The sequence below is a fragment of the Erythrolamprus reginae genome, chromosome 1, assembly GCF_031021105.1.
Source record: "Erythrolamprus reginae isolate rEryReg1 chromosome 1, rEryReg1.hap1, whole genome shotgun sequence".
Classification (NCBI taxonomy): Eukaryota; Metazoa; Chordata; class Lepidosauria; order Squamata; family Dipsadidae; genus Erythrolamprus; species Erythrolamprus reginae.
The window spans coordinates 315,732,518-315,750,833 of NC_091950.1; the positions used below are offsets into that span (position 1 = coordinate 315,732,518).

The window sequence follows — 18,316 nt, forward strand, 5'->3', positions numbered from 1 at the left end:
TGAACATTTTACTATCTCCATGAGAAAATATATAAATTATTCTTTTAGGATCTGCGTCCAAGTAGACTGCAATACAATTAGTTCAATTTTGTTCAACAAAACACTTTCCACTAATATGTGTTCTGCTTTTCGTCCCTCTATAATGAAAATTTATGATTTTTAGTGCAATGTAGGTTTTTCAAACAAAAAATGGCTTAGGGGCACTTTTATCTTGATGCAAGAAAGATGGAACAAAAGCTACAGCATGCTCATTTTATGAAGCCCTTTCACATAGTAAGAAATACATGCGCATGAAGGACAAAGTCTTATTGAGAGCACTTGTGAGAGTATTTATAAAATTAAAGTTTAATAGATAAATAGAATAAATACTTTATGCATCATAATTCTGGACAACTACATTTATAGCAAGTAAGTTGGCAAAATCACAAGTTGTTGCCTCTTGGCAAATTCCACTTTTCATAAAATCACACAGGCATGTTACAATGTTACTTATGAGACTGTGATGTCATAATTAGATTTACTGTAAATCCTTTTACCTTCTGCACTGATCATGACATATAGCACACAATGGTGTCAAGTAAATACTCCTTCAGAATGTTCACACAACCCAACAGCTCAACAAGTTAAAAAGGGGTCATATGTACTAAATATTTGGAGAGGGCAATTGAAGGGGTGGGCAAGAAAAATAAGTTTAGGAGAAAGAAGTGGAAACTATACCTAGGAAAAAGGTAAAGCCTTTAACTTTTTTTAATGGACACTGGCAACTTAAAATAAATTAACAAGTATGTCATCAGAAAAAAACATGGTACAAAAATACTGTCAAATTTCCCCCAAAGCCTTTCAACACAGTAGTTCTTTCCCCCTATGTATTGAATAAATCATATAAGCACATTACCAAAAATAAAAATATGTTGAAAATAAAAACCAGCAAAGTCCCCTCCCACCGCCATTCCATTCACACTATCTTTTTGTCTGTACAAATGGGGGAGAAGAACAGTTAGCAGAGTTTAAATAACAGTATTATTTTTCCTGAAGAGGGAAGGTTTGGCCCACATTTGTTAAGCTTCCAGTTTAGCAGACTAAAAATTAGCATCACTCCAATGCATAGTTCAAAACAGAGGAAGAGGGCAGTATTTGCACAGGAATGTATCCTGAAGTTCGTGCAATCAACTATCACATTTTTATTTATTTTTTAACTCAGAATCTGAATGCAGTTCTTCTAATTTGAAACCATAACTTGCAGAATATATCCACAAGATTGTTTTTGCCAATGTTTGCATGTAGTCACTGAAAGAACCGCCAGGTTAGCAGGGAAGAAATTAAGCAGAGAGAATAGAGAGACACTGAGGGTTATAAAAGATGGGTACAGTTAAACAAATATTACAGGTTAGGGGGGACAAAAACGGGTGGCCAAGCTTAAAAATAAAGAAGTGGTGGTAGCAAACAGAAAATAAAGAAAAATCATACAAGCTTATATTTTACTCTGCTTTCCAGGTTCCTACAAGCCTTTGAAATACTGTCTCTAGAGGGAATGTTTTCATTCATACACATGGAAAAAAAAAGGTCCTTTGTTTTGCACGAAAGTCAACAGCTCACTCTGCTAGACTGCTGTTTGCAAACGAAGTCTGTCATGAAATCAAACTCATTCTGTCCCAGCCAAAGCTCAGGAAGCTCCTTAATGCGATCCAAGCCCATTTCTACGACTAAGGACATCAGGACCTCCTCGTCGATGAAGTCCGTGTCAATGACATTGGGGGGCAGCATCGCCGCAGGGACGTGGGGCACGGATGCAGGCACACTGCCGTTGCCCCCGCCAGCCCCACTGCTGCCGTGCTTGGGGTTGCAGTCCCGAAAATGCTGGGTCGCTCCGTTGAGCTGATGGTTGGCAGGAAGTAAATCCGGCATGTAGTGGTTGTGAGGGTAAGGATGGTGGCTGAAGTACTGGTTGTTCAGCTTCTGCAACTGCATGCTGGCTGTTAAGGGCCCGCCTTGAGGAGCCACCGTGGGAGACATGAACTGGGAATTGTTAAACCTCGCCGTTGGAGGCATGCTGCCAGCAGGGTGTCCCCCGGCCACATTCCCTGGCACCATGGCATGCCTGATCCCACTGTTTGTGTTCAGATTCCCTCCTCCGTAATGGAGATGGTCGCTCATCAAGGCACTGAAGGCGTGAGGCTGCTGCTGCTGCTGGTGGTGATGGGTCGGAAAGGGTCCCATTCCCATGCGGTGGGCCGGGTGGTGGTGAAGCCCAGCGGTTCCATCCGGGAAGCGCCCGTGGTTCATGGCCATCATGTGCTCCGCCATTTCCAGCCTTCAGGAAAGTTAATATTGACAGAGAAAGGGATCAACATTTGGACTGCCTGGTCTGCGCGCCCTCCCGCCCCTGACGCTCTCTCCTCGCTCTCTCTTTCTCTCGCTCTGTCTAGGAAGTCGCCTCTCTGGGTCTCCACCCTTCCCGCCCCCCTCGGTCCTTTTCTCCTTCCAGAGACAGTCTTCCCAATTCGCCCGCACTGGCAAGGCGCCTTTGGGCACCATCCGCCGGCAGGCAGCCGCCTTCCCCTCAGCGCGCACCTAAGGCGCTCCCCGGCTCCCCTTTTTCTTTTCCCGCTCTCGCTCCGTCCCCTTTCGGCTCGGCAAACGCCGGTCCGCGGTCGTTAAATACTAACGCAAAAATACTTCAGTCCCAAATCCACGCAGGGGAGGGGGAAAAAAGCCTTACATAAGAACCAACCACGGGGGAGAGCGAGCGCCGTCCGTCCGACCGACCTTCCCTCTCTCCTCTCGTCAGCAACTTTGGGAATTAAAGTCCGCTCTTGCGCGATATAAGAACAAGTGGATTACCAGCTCCCGCGGAAGCCTCTTCCCTCCCCCGCCTCGGGCATTGCCTTGCCGTGCCTTCGTCCTCGGTCCGGAGCTTTCGTGCCAAGGGAGCGCGAGAAAAGCCCACCGCTCACCTCACGCTTCTCGTCGGCGCTTTCTCTCTTCGCTCCCACACAACGCGCTGCTGCTGCTGCTGCTGCTGGACCCAGTCAGCAGAAATCGGCCAGCATAGAGCAGGCGACGACGGTCCAACTCCGGTTCCTCCCGTGCGCTTGACCCGGTGGAAGGTGGCGATTTAATCCCTCCGGCTGCTGGGCAGACAGGCTCGAAGCCGCGGCTTCCCCCCAGCTCGGCGAGTTTCTCTCATCAGCCCTTGCCAACAATGAGCTGTGTTCCTTAGCCCGCTTTGGCCGCAGCTAATATAGGATTTTTCGAAAGGGAGGAGCGAAAAAGCCTTCGCAGGCAACCAGAAGTAAAACCTGGAGCAAAGCGAGGGAAAACAAGCCAGGCGGAACTGGAAGGAATCCAAAGCGTCCCGTTGTTTCTCGAGGGCTCCTCCGGGCCACGTGCGCCCTCGGCAAGGCCCCTCACGGACGCCGAGTGATACCGAGCATTAAACGCGCGGGTAGATCGGGCGCCGAGGGAGAAACGCGCCCTTTTGCTTCTAATAGAGCCGTCAGTCCGACCGTTCGTTTTATCTCCCACCATTAGGCACTGCTGCTGCTTCCCTGCCCCGCCCCCCCATACTCAACACCGGGGTTTATTTCTTTTTCCCTTCTTGCCGCGTCTCCCTCCTTCTCCTTCTTTGAAAGCCCTGTGAGGAGGAGCCCAAAGGCCCAGTCCCCGGTCCCCCGGCGCGAAGAGCCCCCAACTTTGCTCCAGAAAGCTCGGGGGCGCGCACCCGCCAGTTCCACGGGAGCCTAAGTTGGAGAGGCGCGCGTCCCTCTGGGGACACGCAAGGATCCGATCCATGCTTTGGAAGTGACACGCGGCTTGGCCGTGGACGTGTTTTTTTTTTTTTGCAGTTTTACCTCTCCTGGTGTGGCACACTGGCGTTCACACGCAAGGCGTCTCCGCTCCGCAAAAAATAAATGCCGCGATCGCCGGAATGAGGTTGCCATTGCTGCCCCCGCCCTGCCATTCCCTGCCATTCCTTCTCATAAACCGTCTCACAAGCCAGTTGCTCGGGGTGGTGGTGAGAGTGTGGGGGGTCGGTGGGGGAATATAGAGTGGGGTAAGAAAGGCGAGTCTGGCCCGCTTCTTGCTACTACAGTCAGCAAACAAATTGATATTACTGGGAAAGCAGGCGAGACAGTTAAATAAAGCGCGCGTCCCTTCCTACCGGTTCCTTTCATTTGCGCGCCCTTTTGGAGGCTTGAGAATGGAGTCAATATTTAACAACAGGTAGCACTGGGATAATAGAGCTGAGGTAGGAAATGTGGGAAAGGTAGGGTGGTGTAAGCAGACCCCACCAATACCAGCCGTATGGAACTTTTCCTACGGACCCCTCACCACCACGGGAGGTGCATGGTATAATTTTTTATTGGCCAAGTGTGATTGGACACACAAGGAATTTGCCTTTGGTGCATATGCTCTCAGTGTACATAAAACAAAAAGATACATTTGTCAAGAATCATGAGGTACAATACTTAGTGATTGTCATAAAGGCCAATTTTACAATCAGGAAACAATATTAATAAAAATCTTAAGGGTTAGGCTTAGGGTTAAGCTATATATCCGATTATCCTGCTTGAATATCAGCTCCCATCATCCTAAACAGCAAGAGGTGTGGATTATGGAATTTGGAATTCATGGCCTCTGGGATTAGGGAAGACAGCATTGCTACAGTTCCCAAATGGACGGGGCAGTTACAGTATGGCTCCCATCATCAGTTATTAGGAAAAAGCAACAGTGGGAACTAGGGTCAGATGGTCTGAGCACTGAAAGGGTGTGGTGGAGGTCATCTAGGCCAGTGATTTTCAACCTTTTTTGACCCCTGGCACATTTTTTACATTTACAAAATCCTGGGGCACACCACCAACCAAAATTACACAAAATGACACTCTAACACAGTGCATCTTATACACATAGTTAATAATATAGTTTCTAAATGTATTTATACTCAGTGTGATATCTGGGCCTGTTTCAATGAACACAAAAGGGATATCCTGGCAGGAATGGTAGTTTGGGGACCCATGTTTAATTTCCACACGGCACACCTGACCATGTCTCACGGCGCACTAGTGTGCCACGGCACACTGGTTGAAAAACACTGATCTAGGCCAACTATTTATTTAATGCAGGATCTATAAGGTATCACAGGTAGCTGCTGCTGTCTTCTCCGATCTGGTAGTTACGGATATATTGAAAGACAGCTGCTATTGTCAATATTTATATAATAAGTACAATTTCAGAATGCACAACCATTCCCCTGTAATAGCTCTGCAAATACGCTATCGCTTAGATTTATTTATTTATTCATTCGTTCAATTTATATGGTCGCTGGTTTCAAATAAGTGATTCTGAACAGCTAACAGCAATTTAAAAGAAAGGCAAAGAGAAAGAACAGAAATACAAAGTAAACAGACAATCAGCATCGCAATATTTTTTTTTTTTTAAAAAGAAATCAATATGGGCACAATACAAATATATCAACAAAATTAATTCACGGGGTCCAACACATGCTCTGATTACTTTGCCTGACAGTCGTGAGCAGAGTTTTCTGATTCAGGAAAGGGCACAACTGCAAATGTTCTTCTGGGTACTGACATTGAATAGGAGCTGTTGAGTTGAGCAGGATCCAGTGATGGGCTCCTAGGGGAGCGGTCAGGAATGTAGATCCGGTAGCAAAATTTGGAGCTCCACCCCAGAGCACCCAATTTGCACTGAAAGATGTTGAAACAAAATGCATAACCCATGCCCACAGTGTGGTAGTAAAAATTTTGGTAGCCCATCACTGACAGGATCCCAAAACTGTGCAACCCACATAGAACAGGAAATGGAAATTCCCCAGAATTGGGGGGTGCTTGAACCAAAGCTCAAGCAGTCTTGGTAAGGTAGAGTTGAAAAATGTTCTGCCCCATTCAACACCCCCCACCCTACAATCTCCAGACACAGACAGAACTTTCACAGAATCTCTTGGATGGCCTCAAATATAATAAAATCCCCAGGAGAGCTCAGGTTACCTTCAACAGAACATCCTAATTTTTTTGTTTGTTTGTTTTATTTGACTTCTATGCTGCCCAATTCCAAAGGACTCAGGGGAGCTTACAACTATATAAAAATACAAATACAATAAAAAGAGGTCAAATATGAAAATTTAAAACTATAAACCCCAGTTAAAAAACCCACAACTCAAGGTCACTCAAGATAACACATAGGTAATGCATTCCATTCAGTATAATTGGCCATGGCAGATATCGGTTTCATGGTACCCAGGCCTGCTGGCAAAGCCAAGACTTCATAGCCTTTCGAAAGGCCAGTAGGGCGGGAGCAGTACAGACATTGTGGAAGGGGGGAGTTGGTTCCATAGAGCTGAGGCGGCCACAGAGAAGGACCTTCCCCGCAGCCCTGCCACCCTGCATTGCTTAGTTGATGGACCCTGTAAGATCTTATTGGTCTCTGGAAGGTATGCGGCAGGAGATGGTCCTGTAGATAGTCTGGCCCTAAACCATGTAGGGCTTTATAGGTGATGACCTTGAATTGTGACCGGAGACTAATTGGTAGCCAGTGCAGCTCTTGGAGCATAGGTGTTATATGGATGTACCAAAGTACACCCATAACGGCTCATGCGGCTGCATTCTGGACTATTTGCAGTCTCTAAACAGTCTTCAAGGGTAGCCCCATGTAGAGCGCATTGCAATAATCAAGACTATTGAACTATCAGCCGATACAATAAGTATGGAAAAACATTTGCCAGTTTTAGCACTGTTAGGTAGGCCTTAATAATGGCTTTGCCTTGTGGTTGCTTGGGTTCACCCTTTGTTGTCCTCCAGTGGCACTCTAAGCTTCTCTTCAACCGTTTCATCTTCCTTGGTTCCTCAGTTAACTAAAGGGAATTTTGAAACCTATGGAAGAGAGAGACTGCATAATTGAACCTCAATCCAGAGCCTCCATATCCTTTGCATTCCAAACAACTATCAAGATCCTGCACCAGATCTTCAGGGACCATCTCAAGGTCCCTTAAAACCTTCCTGGATACACTTGAGGTATACTGATTGAGTAGGTCTAGTCCAGTGATGGCAAATCCTTTTTTTGCTCGGGTACCAAAAGGGTGCGCACATGTGAGATAGAGTGTGCATGTGTACTCACACCCATAATGCAATTCCCTGCCCCTGTGAATGTGTGCTACCTCCCGCGCATGTGCACAGGCCTCATTGAAGCCTCCGGACTTCTGGTAGGCCCGTTGGCTTGCTTCCCCAGGGTTCAGGAAAGTCCGTTGCTGTATTAAAGTGATGAAAACAATTTTATATTACCACAGCTCTTGATGGTTGGTGATGCACACTAGATTAGTAGTGAGGAAATGGCTATATTTATTTTATTTATTACCAGCCTTTATTATTTTTACAAATAATTCAAAAGTGGCGAACACACCCAACTGACCTTCCTTGTCCTATTTCCCCCCCACAACAACAACCCCTCTTGAAGTGAATTGGGTTCAGAAAAAATAACTGGCCCAGCTGACTTTTAGGGCTAAGGCAGGACTTGAACTTACAATCTTTTGCTTTCTAATTTGGAACATTAACCACTAGACCAAACTGGCTCTCATATTATAAATAGACTTCTAGTATTGATACACTCATTACCTAGTGTAGCTCATCACTTCATGTTTCTACTATTTTTTGTTACATGGTTCCGTATTGATGTCAATTGTTAATTTGTTTTGGTCAGGATGACAATTATCTGGAAGAAAAAAAACATGTCTTTTTTGTTACTAACAGGCTAGTAGTTCATTAGATTTAGTAATAATGGCTAATCTATGGACTGATAATTAGGCTGATGTGCTCTGGATACCCAAAACAATTTTCTCATTTTTCTAGCAGAGTTTTCTACTAATACAACTTTTGGTGTTGTGGATGCCTTGATCAGTTTCTTCAATTTAGGGATGATCTGGGTGACTAACAGAATCACTCCCAAACTCCCGGTAAAACTAATAGGATAATGCAAAGGTAGTTGCAATGCAACCAAACAAAATTTTTACAAGGAAGCATGTAGAGTTGAGATGCAGGCTAGAGTTTCAATAGTGCAATAAATCTTATAATACTGTCATACTACATCTGCTCCCTTCAAGCCAGTGGAGTAATTCTAAATTAGGAGAGGCACAAAACGAAACCTTCACTTATTCTTTTGAAGTACATTGTTGTCTTTATCAGTTGCATGATACTGTAGTTGTTTTCTTAAAGGATTCTTATATTCTAATGCAAAACATTCTGAGGGGGCAGATAACCTATAATTAAATGTACAGTTTTAAAGGATTTAATTCTGGTTCTGATTCAGATTTGCCATTTTTAAAAAAAGTCTTATTTCTTCACTTCCTTGGACAGTAGAAAGTATTTGTTCTTCAGATTTGAATAGTATTTTGATTTTTGTGGAGAATATAAACAAATGAGATGTAAGAGATGTCAGGACAGAGTCTATATGCCGTAATTTTAAAGATTTTGTTTTAATGCTGTTCAGAAAAATACCTCATTTTTTCCCCCCTGTCAATTGCCATTCAAGAAAAAATATTTTTGAAATTTCTTTTGAAAAAAGAGACAGTTTTTGTGAGATTTTCATGGATAGACCCTTGGATTATCCACGGTTGACCTATCCAGATTCCTAAGAGGTCAGTAAGGGGTGAGTACAAGTGCACTAGTGCCTTCTGTCCCCTGTCCTATTGCTCTCCTAAATCTCCTATCCCTTTCTTCTATTCCTATATCTCTTCTTCTATTCTTTCATTGATATGTTCTAATCCTATAACTTCTCTTCTATTCTTTCTTAGATATATTTTACTATGAGTATATCCTCTATAACCTTCATCATGTATTTTACTATGTGTATACCCACTAAAACCCTCATTGTGTATTGGACAAAATCAATAAATAAAGATGTCACAAGGAACTGAGCTTTTGCAGGTTGGAAAGGGTGGATCTTCAGAGAAAATGATGGAAAGTCATGTGACAGAAAACGACAGCAAATAGGACTTCCACATCAAAAGCATTCATGGTTTGGATCAGAAATGTAAAAATGATACCGAAGAGCCCTCAATGGAAACATTGACCCTTTTTGCATGTGCCTCACAAGTGAGACACTTTAAAAAAGCACAGGGCTTTGTGTAGTCCCAGCTGCCATCTTGACTTTTTTGACCTCTCTTGCAGATACCCTGCTCCACTGCCTTGAGCAGAAAAGTAAGCTCTAAGACACCACCAGGAAACAGCGAAAGAAATCCTTAAGGTTGCCAAGTAGAACTGAGAAGAACAGAAGCCTCTTTGACAGCAAAGAACACTTTGAAGAAACTGTGAGGCAGATTTTGAGGAAGCACGAGGCTTTTCCATTCAACTTTTTGTCATGCTTTGTATTCTCATAAATATAGGCTCAATTTTTATTTAAAGGAGCTAGTCAGTTTGTTTGTGGGATACAATAATAATATATCTTGTTTAGAATGTAAGAAAAATTGCCCTACTTGTTTATTTTCCTTCCTTTTCCCCCCCAATAGCTCAGTTTTTTCTACTGAACTATTGGAAAAAAGGAAGGAATGCAAAAAAACCACCACCCAACAACAACCAAGTAGGGCAATTTTGTTTTCTAAATATAGCAGGAGAGTAAAGACTAATCTTCATTTACCACCCTGTCTAATATGACTTAAAATTAATCTGCTAATAAGGCGGTTCTTAAGAAAAAGTCAAAACGATAGCTCTGTGTAAGAGTCCGGTGGTGTAGAGGTTAGAGTGTAGTACTGCAAGCTACTTCTACTGATCACCTGTTGCCAGCAGTTTGGCAGATCGAATCTCAGTAGGCTCAAGGTTGACTCAGCTTTCCATCCTTCCAAGGTCGGTCAAATGAGGACCCAGATTGTTGGGGGCAATATGCTAACTCTGTAAACTGCTTAGAGAGGGCTATAAAGCACTGTGAAGCGGTATATAAGTCTAAATGCTATTGCTATTGCTAACTGCTATTTTCAAGCCCTGAAGAATCTGGATTGTTCCTTTTAAAACATGCAAAACACATAGCCTATAAAATCATACAAGAAGTGCAAGTACTGAAAATTGGTTGATTACATTTCTATTGTATCTTTTAAAAATAATTCAAGCACTTCCAGCTGTTAAAAGTGCAAGCGATGGCATACAACTTGTAAAGCAGAACAATAAAACATGGTAAAGAACTAAAAAAATTTAATAAAGTAACTTAGCATTCAATACAGAAATAACATTAGAGGAAGTCTTATTGAAATCAATTAATTTAACAATGAAGCTCTTGGTGGAAGAGATGAGCTCTTGCCATTTTTTTTGGAATATTATAAGAGTGGGGGACTCCTTGAGGAGAGCATTGAATAGCTTCATGTGACAAGAGCTTCATGTACTTCTTTAAGTGCTTCTCCTGCTAGTCTAAATTACTGAGATGGTTCATAGCAGGAGAGACAATGCTTCAAACAGTATAATTGCATCTTCAACTATACCTGGAAAACATATTTTTTAATATTGCATTAGTTAGCACTTAACTGCAATGGTTTTGAACCATTTGCAATTTCCGGGCACTTTTTTTCAAGAGAAGCCCCTTGTAAAATGTGTTGAAGTAGTCAAGATTGGATGCAACTCAAAAGAATGTGCATTTAGCGTGTATTGCCCCTAGTACTAATACATAACCAAGGAAGCCAGATTCACAAGAAGTTCAGATGTAAATCCTGAGAGTTCAGAATAAGGTGTTCCCTTCTCAGAATTGTGCCCACCTGGATTGGGGGTGTGATGTCAGCTATGAATCCAGGTCCAATTAACAATTGTCATCTGGGAAATCCCACCGATAATCAGGTATGAGTTTATAACTGAAGATGAGCTCTGGGGAGGATTGAGTGATACATTCCTGGCTTGATTGCATCACTAGATTCCATTGAGGTCTTGTATACTGCATGAGTCAAAAAGAGGGCCCTGAAAATATTTATCGATCCCTCACATCCTGGACATAAATTGTTTCAACTCCTACCCTCAAAAAGTCACTATAGGGTACTGCACACCAAGACAACTAGACACAAGAACATTTTCCCCCCGAACACCATCACTCTGCTAAACAAATAATTCCTTCACCACTGCCAAACTATTCACTAAGGCTGCATTACTATTATTATTAGTTCTTCTCATCATCCCTATCACCCATTCCCTCCCACTTATGACTGTATGACTATAACCTGTTGCTTGTATCCTTACGATTTATATTAACATTGATTGTTTCCTGATTGCTTATTTGATCCCTATGTTAATCCTTAAATGTTGTACCTCATGATTCATGACAAATGTATCTTTTCTTTTATGTACACTGAGAGCACATGCACCAAAGACAAATTTCTTGTGTGTCCAATCACACTTGTCTAATAAATTATTCTATTCTATTCTATTCTATTCTAATTCTATTCTATTCTATTCTATTCCCCTCCCCTCCCCTCCCTTCCCCTCCACTCTATTCTATTCTAGATTACTAGGCTGAAGCTTACATCTTCATAGCCACCAAGATCACCATGGAGTTGGTCCAAATCATTGGAATCCCAGTGCATAGTAGATGTTATGCACTAGATCTGAGTATTGTCTTAGTTACAATATGATCCAAAGGTGGAGGAGGATGCTTCTATTAGAACTTTATCATGGTTGGAGGACTCCTAACTCCCCAACTGTTTTGCAGTTTCCTAGTACTTTATACTTTACAGTATATACACATTTACACCCATACAACACTCTCCACCCCTCACCCTTTGCAGGGAAGCAAGATGGATTGGACTGGTCCTCCTAATGAACCCAGAAGAAAATAAAAAGAAAGCCAAAATATTCATTTAGTGTTCTTGTAAGGATGGCCTGTATATGGAGACAGGTCTTCCAAAGGGGCCTTACATCAGAAGTTTCCAACCCCCGGTCTGTGGACTGCTACTGGTCCATGGCCCTTTGGCAACCAGACCAGGGAAGCCATGAGTGAGCACAGGAAAATCCATTCAGAATCATCCCTGCTCCCACTGCCGCCACTGTTGATCCACTGAGCTGAAAAGGTTAGGGACTACGGCCTTAGATGGTATCTCTACACTGGGCAGGGGATTGGATGATTTCTGATGTCCTTTCCAATTCTAAAGTTATGATACTATGATAGTATAATAGTTTTGTGATTATTTGTTTATTTGTTTGTTTGTTTGTTTGTTTATTTATGTATTTATTTATTTATTCATTCATTTATTTATTTAATTCAAGATTTTTTTTAATGCCGCCCTTCTCCTTAAAATCAGGGCAGTTTTACAACATGTTAGCAATAGCACCTTTTAACAGAGCCAGCATATTGTCCCCACGATCCGGGTCCTCATTTTACCCACCTGGGAAGGATGGAAGGCTGAGTCAACCTTGAGCCGGTGATGAGATTTGAACCGCTGACCTGCAGATCTACAGTCAGCTTTAGTGGCCTGCAGTACTGCTCTCTACCTGCTGCGCCACCTCGGCTTTTTAATTAGGAAAATTTGATATTGAAAATGGCACAAAGAAAAATCAATCACATTTTTTTTTTTAGTTCTTGGAGCTAAACCTATTTTAGATTTTATAGAAAAAGATTATGTAGAGATTTTTTATAGCATTTATTACCTTTGTCTAGGTACATACTAACCTACCCAGGCTTACCATGGTCTTTTGAGATTGAAGAATGCCAATGCATGCTAGGTACATATTCAACATTATATTTTCTGTTAAGTACTCTCTCTCAACTGCAGTCTGAGATAAAATAGGCTAAGAACAGGTGTACTTTCTCAACTGCCAAAGTCCAAATTCTTATGTTCTCCATGTTTTCATCTCAGTATATACACTGAAGTGCTGCTGTGTCTTTTCAATTAAAGATTTATATGCAACATAAATTAAGAGTACTTGAGTGCCAACTACACAATGAATCATGTATGTTTAATGTAACATGTATATGTTATATGGCACAGCATATAGTTTGGAGAAAGATCAAAAAATGGTTACTGAAACGGTTATATTTGCAGCTTTGCAAATTTGCAGTGTTATAGCTTAGTTGTGCTTAACTTATTTGATGTACATATGATATACAGTGATCCCTCGATTTTCGCGATCTCGATCTTCGCAAAACGCTACACCACGATTTTTCAGAAAATATTAATTAAAAAATACTCCACGGTTTTTTTGCTATACCACAGTTTTTCCCACCCGATGACGTCATACGTCATCACCAAGAGTCACTTCTCTGTCTCTTTCTCTTTCTTTCCTGTCATTCTCTGCTTCAATCATTTTCTCATTTCTCTTTTTTTCTCTTTTTTTCTCTTTTTTTCTCTTTTTTCTCTTTTTCTCTTTTTTCTATCATTTCTTTCTCTCTTTCTTCCTCTCTCTCACTGTCTTCCTTCCTTTCTCATCTTTCTTTCTCTCTCTCTTTCTCTATCTTGCTTCTTCCTCTCTCACACTCTCTTCCTCCCTCTCTCATCTCTTTCTTTCCTTCTCTCTCTTTCTCTATCTCTCCCCCTCTTGCTCTCGAGTGGCAAACGGCGGCCGGGCGGGCGAACAGGCGAGCAGCAAACGGGGGACAGGCGAGCGGCAAACGGCGGCCGGGCGGGCGGGTGAACAGGCGAGCGGCAAACGGCGGACAGGCGAGCGGCAAACAGCGGTCGGGCGGGTGGGTGAACGGACAAACGAGCGGTGGGCAGGCGAACGGACAAGCGACGAATGAGCAGCGGGCGGGCGAAAGGACGAGCGGCGAACGTACGAACGAGCGGCGGGCGGGCGAAAGGATGAGCAGCAAGCGGCGGGCGGGCGGGCGAACGGACAAATGAGCGGCGGGCGAACGGACAAGCGGCGAGATGTTTACTGTATTTTATTTATTTAGATAGATGTTTATCTAATACAGTATTAGTTGCACTTATCTAATATTAGTCGCTCCCCGGCTCCACCATCTGCGCATGCGCGGCCATTGAAAAAAGGGCGCGCATGTGCAGATGGTGTTTTTACTTCCGCACCACTATATCGCGAAAAATAGATTATCGCGAGAGGTCTTGGAACGTAACCCTCGCGATACTCGAGGGATCACTGTACTCCAATTTTTGAGAATGTTTCATATTTTGACCCAAAAGAGACTGCATTAGATCACATTATGTTTCTCCAGGATCATTTGATTTACAGAAATATACATTCCAAGAGAATGAAATGGAATCAATGTTAATAATAATTAGCAGCAGGCAGTGCAAAAGTATAAAGATTATATTGGTTTTCTGGTTTTGCTGAAGATTAGTTGGTTAAATCCTTTCTTGCAATTAATTTACCACTTCCAACTCAGTAATTCCTTCCCACATGAACTCCCTCAGTCATCTGTTTTCAGATACTTGACATCCAGATTTTTCTTAAATTATCTGTGCTGTTAGCCTTTGAGGCCCCCTGCTTGCCTTTATGTTTTCAGAATCAATTATCCCTGCCAGCACTGCACTGTCCTCTCTTCTACCTAGTACGCTTCCACTGAACATTTCCTTTCAAATTGTCAGTTTGTGATGATGTATCTGCAATCAGAAAAGCAGCCACTCAAAGCAAATAATAGCAGGTCTAAAAGACAGCATGACTTCCTTACCAAAACTATTTCTTTTGCACAAGAGAAATTTGTACCCATGCCTGGTAGTACAATCTAATGCATCTTTACACACGGATAACCCTCACAGTACTCAGCTGGACCCATTCCCAGCTTCAGACCTTTTTGGTGCTATGGATTACCGAGATGTTTTTCAGTTTCACATTCTGCCCCAAATCTTATTGGTCATAAGTCACCTCTGACTCTTGAACTGGGTTGTCCATAGAGAAAAATAGGAGGTAGACTTCTGGTAGAGATATCTGGAATTTTTGGCGTTCTATACTTCTATACTATTTCCCAGAGGGTCTAGTCCTATTCTGTTGAACAATTAGGTGAGAAGTACTGATTAATTTTAGTTTATATCTTAATGCTTCCTTTCATGTACAGTGATCCCTCGATTTTCGCGGGTTCAAACTTCGCGAAACGGCTATACCACGGTTTTTCAAAAAATATTAATTAAAAAATACTCCATGGTTTTTTTTCCTATACCACGGTTTTTCCCACCCGATGACGTCATATGTCATCACCAAGAGTCACTTCTCTCTCTCTTTCTCTTTCTTTCCTGTCATTCTCTGCTTCAATCATTTTCTCATTTCTCTTTTTTTCTCCCCTTTTTTCTATCATTTTTTTCTCTCTCTCTACCTTCCACTCTCCCCCCTCTTGTTCTCTCTCTCTTTCTCCCTCTCTCTCTCCCTCTCTGTGAGAACGCCTGCCCCCACCTCTCCTGCAGCCCCCTCGCTGATAGCTGGGACGAAAGCGCTCTCAGCTAAGGGATTGTGAGAAGGGCGGGCATTCTCAAAGCGCTCAGAGTGGCTACCAGCCAAATGAGGAGAATGAGAAGCCGTAGCCGCCAGTGCTGCTGCAGGAGGACCCGTGTTCCAAGAAAGCCGGTGAGAGGGGTGGATCGGGTGGGCGGGCGGTAGCGGCGAGGGGGCCGGAGGTGCTGGGGGGGCAGGGGCAGCCGACATTCAAAGCAATCTTTGCCGGCCTCCGCACTTTTGTCGCTCCCTGCCCTAATTTCAAGCCCGGCTCCTTGCGCTGCCTTGAAAAAGGGTGCGTGGGGGTAGTTTTTGGCTGTCCATAGCCAAAAATGGTGTTTTTACTTCCGCACCGCTACTTCGTGGAAAATCGACTTTCGCGGGAGGTCTTGGAACGTAACCCCTGTGAAAATCGAGGGAACACTGTATTGCAATCTGTTTTGGTGGACTTCTTGATAAGGAAGGAAAAGAAAAAAACCCCTAAGCAATATAGATAGTCCTAACCAGGGTGGGCTACTGCCCGGATGGGGAGGAACGCAGTGGGGTAGTGAAAATGGAACTTCACCCCAGAGCACCCAATTTGCACTGAAAGATGTTGAAAGAAAATGCAGGGCATCCTGCTTAAGCCACGTCCACAGTGCGGTAGTAAATATTTTGGTAGCCCTTCACTGGTCCTAACTATATAACTATTTATTTAGTGGCAAAAGTTACAATGGCACTAAAAAAAAGATATACAACTAGCTTTCACATTTAGGATTGATCCCAACGGTTATGTGATTAAAATGTGGGTGCTTGGCAAATGACATGTGTTTATGGCACTTACAACATCCCAGGATCATCTGCAGCACAAATCCCAGCGACCAGTTAGGTCCCACAGAGTTGGCCTTCTCCCGGTCCCGTCGATGAAACAATGTCGTCTGGCGGGACCCAGGGGAAGAGCCTTCTCTGTGGCAGCCCCGACCCTCTGGAATCAACTCCCCCCAGAGATTAGTATTGTCCCCACCCTCCTTGCCTTTCGCAAACTCCTTAAAGCCCACCTCTGCCATCAGGCATTGGGAAATTGATTCCCCTGGGCCGTTTCCGCTTTATGTATGGTTTGTATGAGATGTATGGTTGTTTTTTATATTAAGGGTTTTAAACTGTTTTAACTATTGGATTTGTACTGTTTTTTGTTGTGAGCTGCTCCGAGTCTTCGGAGAGGGGCGGCATACAAATCTAATAAATAATAATAATAATAATAATAATAATAATAATAATAATAATAATGCAATTATGATTTGCCATCTTCCCGGTAGTCTCCAAGAAATAAATTTAATCGAAGAAGCCAGATCTACATCATGATTGCATGATTCATTTACCAACTGCAGTGATTAAAAACAGCCATTTTTTTGTGTGACTCAGTTAACTACTGCTTTGCTTAGCTATGGAAATTCTGGTCCCAGTTGTGATTGCAAATCAAGCAACTATCTGCATATAGAATCATAAATGATATATACCAAAATCTTGATGTGACTGTTTCTTTTCATTGACCATGTCCATTTTTCGAAGCATCTCTGCAGAATCAGTTCTCGATTAATGTTTCTGAAAAATGCATTCCATCTCACCATCCAACAGAATCACAATAGGGTAATTTCAGCAGTATGAGTCTTACCACATATTAAATCTGATGCTCTATGAATCAGCAATGTGTTTTATTTGAAATATTTTAACATTTAAGTCATTAATTTGTACTTAGAGATCTTAACAACCTCGGAAGATCAGACGTTTGATATTTATTTGAGAAATGTACAGGAATAGTAATGAAGTTTATCTTCTCCCTTCCCTGCAATTAAGGTTCCCATGGACATCAACAAAGGCAAACATTGGCTGTTTCCTGTCTCCTAAAACTTTCATGAATTTATGTGGTATGTATGTGTGTTTGTGTGTCTGTGTGACTGACTGTGTGTCTAAAGGAAGGAATACTTAGCAAAGTTACATGTATAGGTAGTCCTTGACTCACAATCACAATTGAATTGACCCCAAAATTTCTATTGCTAAATGAGACATTTGTTAAGTGAAGATTGCTCCATTTCACGACCTTTCTTGCCATAGTTGTTAAGCGAGTCTTTCTTTTCTTTTTAAATTGGTAACACTGTTAAATGAATCTGGCTTCTCCATTGAAATGGCTTGTCAAAAAAAGGCGATCACATGATCATGGGACATTGCAACCATAGTTCCCTCTAAGCTGAGCAGTGAGCAATCGCTCACTTAAAAATCATCATCAACTCAGAGTTTTCCAAACCTGCCCAGAAGCCGAGAGGGAAATTTTATTATTATTTCTGTGCCGCCCAGTCCCAAAGGGACTGCCGCTCAGACACTATACTTTTCTGCTCACCCCCCCAAAAAATTAGAGAGAACACTGATTGCAACCATCATAAATATGAGTCAGCCTCCAAGTGTCTGAATTTATTTATTTATTTATTTATTTATTTATTTATTTATTTATTTATTTATTTAGTTAGTTAGTTAGTTAGTTAGTTAGTTAGTTAGTTAGTTAGTCAGTCAAACAATTATAGGGTGATAAACATTAGATAAGTAATGATAAAAAGTAACAAAAGAAGATAATAGGACAGGGACGGTAGGCACAGTGGTGCGCTTATGCACGCCCCTTACAGACCTCTTAGAAAGAGGGAGAGGTCAATTGTAGATAATCTAAGGTTAAAGGTTTTGGGGTTAGGAGTAGAAACCACAGAATCAGGTAGTGCATTCCAGGCGTTGATTACTCTGTTGCTGAAGTCGTATTTTTTGCAGTCAAGTTTGGAGTGGTTGACATTTAGTTTAAATCGATTTCGTGCTGGTGTGTTGTTGCGGTTGAAGGTGAAGTATTCGTTAACAGTACAAGTCACTTTTTTTCAGTTATAGCAGTGGTTCTCAACCTGGGGGTCGGGACCCCTTTGGGGGTCAAATGATCGTTTCACAGGGGT

At 42.5% G+C, this 18,316-nt stretch overlaps 1 protein-coding gene across 3 annotated transcripts; it reads right to left on the bottom strand.

The window, feature by feature from the left end:
- Positions 1 to 318: 318 nt before the first annotated feature.
- Positions 319 to 3,559, bottom strand: CITED2 (Cbp/p300 interacting transactivator with Glu/Asp rich carboxy-terminal domain 2). 3 transcript variants are annotated; one of them, XM_070733587.1, is made up of 2 exons: positions 2,955 to 3,559; positions 319 to 2,311 (listed from the first exon to the last, which is right to left on the bottom strand). In XM_070733587.1, the coding sequence occupies exon 2, from the start codon at positions 2,302 to 2,304 to the stop codon at positions 1,585 to 1,587; it is 720 nt and encodes a 239-aa protein (XP_070589688.1). In that variant the 5' UTR covers positions 2,305 to 2,311; positions 2,955 to 3,559; the 3' UTR covers positions 319 to 1,584. The 3 variants fall into 3 exon arrangements, with proteins under 3 accessions (XP_070589688.1, XP_070589686.1, XP_070589687.1); XM_070733585.1 differs by having other exon boundaries at positions 2,842 to 3,220; XM_070733586.1 differs by having other exon boundaries at positions 2,720 to 3,220.
- Positions 3,560 to 18,316: the final 14,757 nt, after the last annotated feature.